This window comes from Agrilus planipennis, unplaced genomic scaffold (genome assembly GCF_000699045.2).
Source record: "Agrilus planipennis isolate EAB-ADULT unplaced genomic scaffold, Apla_2.0 scaffold35, whole genome shotgun sequence".
In the NCBI taxonomy this organism is placed as follows: Eukaryota; Metazoa; Arthropoda; class Insecta; order Coleoptera; family Buprestidae; genus Agrilus; species Agrilus planipennis.
This window is the reverse complement of record NW_020438957.1, coordinates 856,547-863,047: the sequence shown is the minus strand read 5'-3', so window position 1 is coordinate 863,047 and position 6,501 is coordinate 856,547. Positions and strand designations below refer to the sequence as shown.

Sequence of the window (6,501 nt, the reverse complement as noted above, 5' to 3'; positions counted from 1 at the left end):
GTGTTTGAAATCGACCACATAAAATTTATTTGTTTCTATTCCCCGGAAACAGCATTTTTTCTGGATAAAAGGTACCCTATGTACTTTGCTGTATCACTGACAATGTGTGTACAAAATTTCATGATAATCGATTGTGTAGTTAAGGCGTGAAAAAGCAACAAACAAACAAACTCACATTCGCATATATAATATTAGTTAGGATTTATATAAGCAAGTGTAGGTAGTATAATATTTTTATGTTTAATTGTACAACTCCCGAAGGAGTCACTGTTTGTTAAGTGTGTAAGTAGAAATAAAAATAAGAAGAGCAAGGATAATAACAACAAAAAGATCTCACTCGATAGCTAAATCGATAAATACATTCTGTATGTGGGATGAATAGAATTACTAAATAATTATTAGATTGAGTACATGGCCGTAATTGCCCAGTTGAAGTATTTATCGCATTTGTATACGAAGCATTCCGTTTGCTTAAATTATTTTAATTTATATGCATAATCACAAACTGCAGAAAATTGCACCTCTTGCTCTTGGAACCTAATTTTCTTTGCAAATTGCTTGTGGGATTTAATTTCGTTTAATATGCAAGAAAGAAATCGTCGAGTCCATCCGAATGCAAAACAAACACCCGACTCGTTTTCAGATTATGTTGAAGGAAATTACTTGATTTACTACTTTTTCTCTTTTGATACCAAACAACATCCATTCTAAATGTGCATAAATAGTGAAAGAAGTAAATTAGAAAAGAGAAACAAAATAATTCGTATATCCAATTATAATTTAATGACACACTGTATAAAATTTAAAAAAAGACAAAAGATATAAAATATTCAAAGATTTTAAAACCCAGAATGTTAAACAACAATGGATATACAAAAATTCGTTAAATGAAATATGGAGCATGTTTTTTAGATGAAGCAAGCGGGAGTTTGTTTCANTGGAGGAGATTATGTTGAGAAATAAAAAAAAAAAATTTTTAAAAACCTTGTTTTTCTTGGTCAGGCCGGAAACTTATCAATCCACCCTCGTATAATATTAGTTAGGATTTATATAAGCAAGTGTAGGTAGTATAATATTTTTATGTTTAATTGTACAACTCCCGAAGGAGTCACTGTTTGTTAAGTGTGTAAGTAGAAATAAAAATAAGAAGAGCAAGGATAATAACAACAAAAAGATCTCACTCGATAGCTAAATCGATAAATACATTCTGTATGTGGGATGAATAGAATTACTAAATAATTATTAGATTGAGTACATGGCCGTAATTGCCCAGTTGAAGTATTTATCGCATTTGTATACGAAGCATTCCGTTTGCTTAAATTATTTTAATTTATATGCATAATCACAAACTGCAGAAAATTGCACCTCTTGCTCTTGGAACCTAATTTTCTTTGCAAATTGCTTGTGGGATTTAATTTCGTTTAATATGCAAGAAAGAAATCGTCGAGTCCATCCGAATGCAAAACAAACACCCGACTCGTTTTCAGATTATGTTGAAGGAAATTACTTGATTTACTACTTTTTCTCTTTTGATACCAAACAACATCCATTCTAAATGTGCATAAATAATAAAAGAAGTAAATTACAAAAGAGAAACAAAATAATTCGTATATCCAATTATAATTTAACGACACACTGTATAAAATTTAAAAAAAGACAAAAGATATAAAATATTCAAAGATTTTAAAACCCAGAATGTTAAACAACAATGGATATACAAAAATTCGTTAAATGAAATATGGAGCATGTTTTTTAGATGAAGCAAGCGGGAGTTTGTTTCAGGGGTTACGCATTTGTTCGTCTATTTACAGTCAGTTCTAAAAATTTTAAGCATGTTCCACAGAGATTTCAATTTTCTTCATTTTTATTAATGCCTACTCTTAGTAATTTTATAAAATCACGTTAATTTAGAAATTCGAAAAAGAAAATGGTTAAAGGTGCGAGACATTGAAGGTGGGTGCGGCGACAAAAAGGGATAAGATGCGTTCGAAATGTGGTGTTACAGGTGGTGGATAGAGAAGGTTAGAAATGAAGAGATATTAGAAAGAATAGGAGAACAGAGGACTCTATGGAAGTCAATAAGAAATAAGCGAGATAGGTTGGTAGGGCACCTTGTCAGACATATTAGAGGCAGAAACAGGAGATGGGAAGGGTAGATGCAGGATGTAGATTGTTCCAGTTTTAGGGAAATGCAAAGATTGGCTCGGGATAGGAAAAAGGTGAGTGCCCAACTAGTCTTAGAACCGACGAGACCTTCTGATACTGACTGAACGTGTTGGTTTATTTATCATCCAATTTATTCCATTATATTAATAAGCAATAAAACAAACAACCCAGTAGCTTATTAAATTCAAAAATACAGCCGTATTCTCCTTGGACTGTGTTTATTCTGTTATAGGCTAAAAACAAACAGAATGACCAAACTTCAAGTTGTAACTACGTTCATTTATTTGAATAAATTAAATTACTTTTTTACCATGCTTAAGAGAAAAGTACATTAATTTTCGTTAAAACAGGGGTAAAAATAATTAAATATGCCATCTGCGAATTTTAATTTGCCTTCAATTAGTACCTTTGGCGCGGTTTAAGTAAGATTGATTCCGTAGAGCCCGGAGATCTGCTAATTGGAAAACAGAATCAAGGCATGTTGATAATTATGACCGAAATCAAGGAGACTTTGATTAATATCCCTGTCACAAGTAGGAACTTTTGACGGTGCAACTTTCCGGATAGAATTTTCGTAACGCGTCGAAACTTGGAAGGAAACTTTTAACGTAGAAACTTTTAGTGATTCATCTCGAATGATAAAAAGCTGGAAAAGCGAAAACCTTATGTACATTAAAATATTCCTTGCTATGCGACATTTCATTGACTTTATTTAATGTCATTATAAAGTCAATAAAAGTTGGTTAACTAAATTTTACATTTAGTCACATTAAAGAAATACAACAGAAAAATTCGTACAAATATCTTAAACCGTTTTTTCATATAAATAGTAAATAAGTCAAATAAATACAATTTAAAACTTGTGGGGGTTTTTAACACTGTTCAAAAGATCTTGAGAGTTCAGTTTACGACAGTTTTCAGAGAATTAGGAGATATTGTTAGATAAACGCGGTTGAAAAAATATATCCACAAGTTCACCAAATTATCCCTTTCACCTGTACATTAAATACAAAACAAACAGTTTAGTAAAAATTATTAACTTTCCAGTATATAAGGAGGCACGAATTAACGGTAAATGATCCGAAAATAATTACATAACATTCGATTGAGCCATTTTTTTGTTTAAACAAAAAGACTAAAAAGTAGTAAATATCATGTATCAGTGTCATGGACCTTGATAAACCCGTTTTATCTAAACGTTTAAATTCAGCATTTTCTAACTGTTTGAAGTAACTACGTGATCTCGCAAAATAGTGTCGTTTAAAAGAGACTACGTATGTATGAATTTTTGGCCATTAAAACTTTTCTAAAATTATTATGATTAAATTAAAAGCAAATACATTTCCAACTGTTGCAGGTATGGAAAATTCGTGGCCACTCATAGGCGGCAGGCGCTGTCCCGTCTGTTCCGAGTTGAAGTACGTTTAGTTTTTACCACTTTAGTACTTTCTGGCACAAGAATGGAACTGAACTAACGCTAGTTATTACACTGACTAAAAATAGAAATAAACATTAATTGAGGAACTTTTAATTATAATTTCTTAAAGCTAGTGTAATATAAAAAAAAATTATTGAATAGTACCTACAAAATGGTAATAGCAAGTCTGTTATTGGACATCTGGAAGTTACTTTTGAATAATTTAAAACTGTCTTGATAAAGAATAAGAAAGTGGAAATTCTCTTACCAATTATACCGGGATATTTTATGTAATATTCTCCATTTCTTCCCCTTAGTTTAATATGTGAAAAGGGATCAAGATCAATAAGGGTAGTAATTCTTTATTTTAGTATAGAACTGAGACCAACGTTTCGCTTCGCAAAAAAATCTTCACAACAGAGGCGAAACGTTGCTGTCGGTTCTATACTAAAACAAAGCATTACTACCCTTATTAGCCTCAGTGCCGACTATAAGCAGATTTTACTAGGAGCCTATATATGGGGACATATACCTAGTCGAAATTATCTATAACTTACTACTAATACTAGCACAAAATAAAATGGTAATTAACAAATGATGTACATTTATTGAAATTGTTTTCAAGTAATTATTGTAAATTCATATTGGTGAGAACCTTTTAACGGTGGTAGCCCATAGCCAGTTGCCTACTTTGCCTTTTTGGTTCATCTGAAAAGATTTTTTTCTCCTATTTGTGGATCCTGTGCCTTTTGATTTGATTAATGTACTTAGAGATTTTTAGATCCGCACGGTTAGACCGAATTTCACGAAGTGTTTTTGTTGAAGACTTAAGCCTACACTGATCAACCATTCAGTCGAAAATTAGGAACGTGGAAACTCAGAAAATGATGTTGAATATTTTGTTCCCAGGTGGTGTCAATTGAATAATGAGTTTAAATTTTTTCCGTTTTAGAACAGTTTGAACTGATGGAATTGAAATGTTATACAATTGAATGAATAATAAAACTAAACATATGAATAAACAATGAGGGATGAAGTCGACTGCTGTGCAACGAACGTAGGAATTTACAATTTGATGGGACCGTTTATACCGGCAGTGTCAGTTCATGCATATAAAACAGTTATTCGATTTCATCATTTTTCAAGAGCGGATAAGCGGTAATCCTTCGTTCACATTAAAGAAAATCACATATCAGAGGGGTTGAGGGTACATTTTTGTTAATGGAGCATTAGACACAGACATGGATACATAATCTAGAGCAATAAAAATAACTTCACAAATGCAAACATCAGCATTAAATATTATTAAACATTCTGATGAATTTTTAACTATCGTATTAAATTTCAAATCCAAATTCCAATATTTAACTAAAACAAAGTCAAAATATACCACTCCTTTTAACAGAGTAATTTGTAAAAATCTTGTTTGAACCCAAATATAATTTTAACTCAAAAATAAACTTTTTACAAAAAGCTAAATTAAATTGTGGTGCATTGCTCAGTTTTATTTCATACACTGTTATAAAATTTATTGGAATTGCGATAACCGCGTTTACCTTTTAAAAAAAGAACATTTTCTGCTTATGAAGCGTTCAACTAATGATTAGGCAGTCTTTCTTAATTAGCATCTTGGGATTATTCTGGTTACCATTTTATTTACGCCTATGTTATATTTCTCATTCATAACTGTTAATTTTCGCTATTTATTTAAATGCAAAATACATTAACTAAACTTGTATTTACAGCATCTGCTTACAAAACTAAACTATTAACTGGACAGAATAAATTAAAATAAACATTCATTGCAAACGAATACTCCACATAATTTCCAATTACGTGTATTACAAAGAACAGGAGAACAGAGGACTCTATGGAAGTCAATAAAAAATAGACGAGATAGGCTAGTAGGACACCTTCTCAGGCATGAAGGTCTAGTCAGAGACTTATTAGAGGCAGAAACAGGAGTTAGGAGGGGTAGAGGTAGACCCAGGTTAGATTACTGTTCGCAAATAGTTCAGGATGTGGGTTGTTCTAGTTTTAGCTCAGGATAGGAAAGAGTAGAAGTACGTGTCCAACCAGTCTTAGGACTGACGACCTTATGATGATGATGATGATATTACAAGATTTAATATAAAATCAATTGGAGAAATAATATGTGATCAGACTTTTCTTTCAATATTTTAATAATTTAAATCCGTCCAAAACTGCAAATGTATGGGTACCGTTGTTAATGGGGACATTTGAACGCATTTAACAGGTCAAAATTCCCTATTGTTAATTAAAAATTCTTATTGAACAAAAAATCCTGGATATCGAACAGAAACTAGTTAATTGGTTTCATCCTTCAGTTAGACACTCAAATAGTCAGCTAGTTATAGAACGTTGTATTATCGGACGAGATAGCCTCACCAAATTACATTACAAACCTATCTATGCTAGAACCGTAGGTAGCACAGTAGCACATTTACAGTGGAAGTGATAGATGAGAAAATGCAAAAATTCTTACCTAATCCAGCATGTCCAAAGCAGAACAAACATCCGTCTGTACCGTTTATGACGGCATGTATCACATCTGTTAAAGCGCTTGAACAAACTTCAGTCTGAAATAAAATTTATAAAATCAAATTAAAAACATAAATATAATTCTATTGCATTATTTTATAATTCAATTTACGATTAAGGGAAATTCTACATACTTATAGGTACTGAAAAATATTAGTCAACAAACATTTTTCTTATTGTCAGTTATAGCCAAAATAAGGGTAAGAAAGAAATATCAAATTAATAACTAACATAAAAATAACCATTTAAATAATGTTAAAATAAATTGCATTAACATATTTAAGTCGCCGATCTTTTAATTTCGAGGTTGAAAATTTGTTGGCAAATACGTCATTTGAATTCAGCCTGTTTTGTCT

General features: G+C 31.4%; 1 protein-coding gene across 5 annotated transcripts in view; it reads right to left on the bottom strand.

The window, feature by feature from the left end:
• LOC108744840 (kinesin-like protein CG14535) overlaps positions 1 to 6,501 on the bottom strand; it is a 294,798-nt gene that overhangs the window by 8,914 nt on the left and 279,383 nt on the right. For all 5 annotated transcript variants that reach the window (XM_025975061.1, XM_025975062.1, XM_025975063.1 and 2 more), the window contains one exon: positions 6,090 to 6,183. In XM_025975061.1, the coding sequence (XP_025830846.1) occupies positions 6,090 to 6,183 (94 nt within the window). The remainder of the gene's footprint in view (positions 1 to 6,089; positions 6,184 to 6,501) is intronic.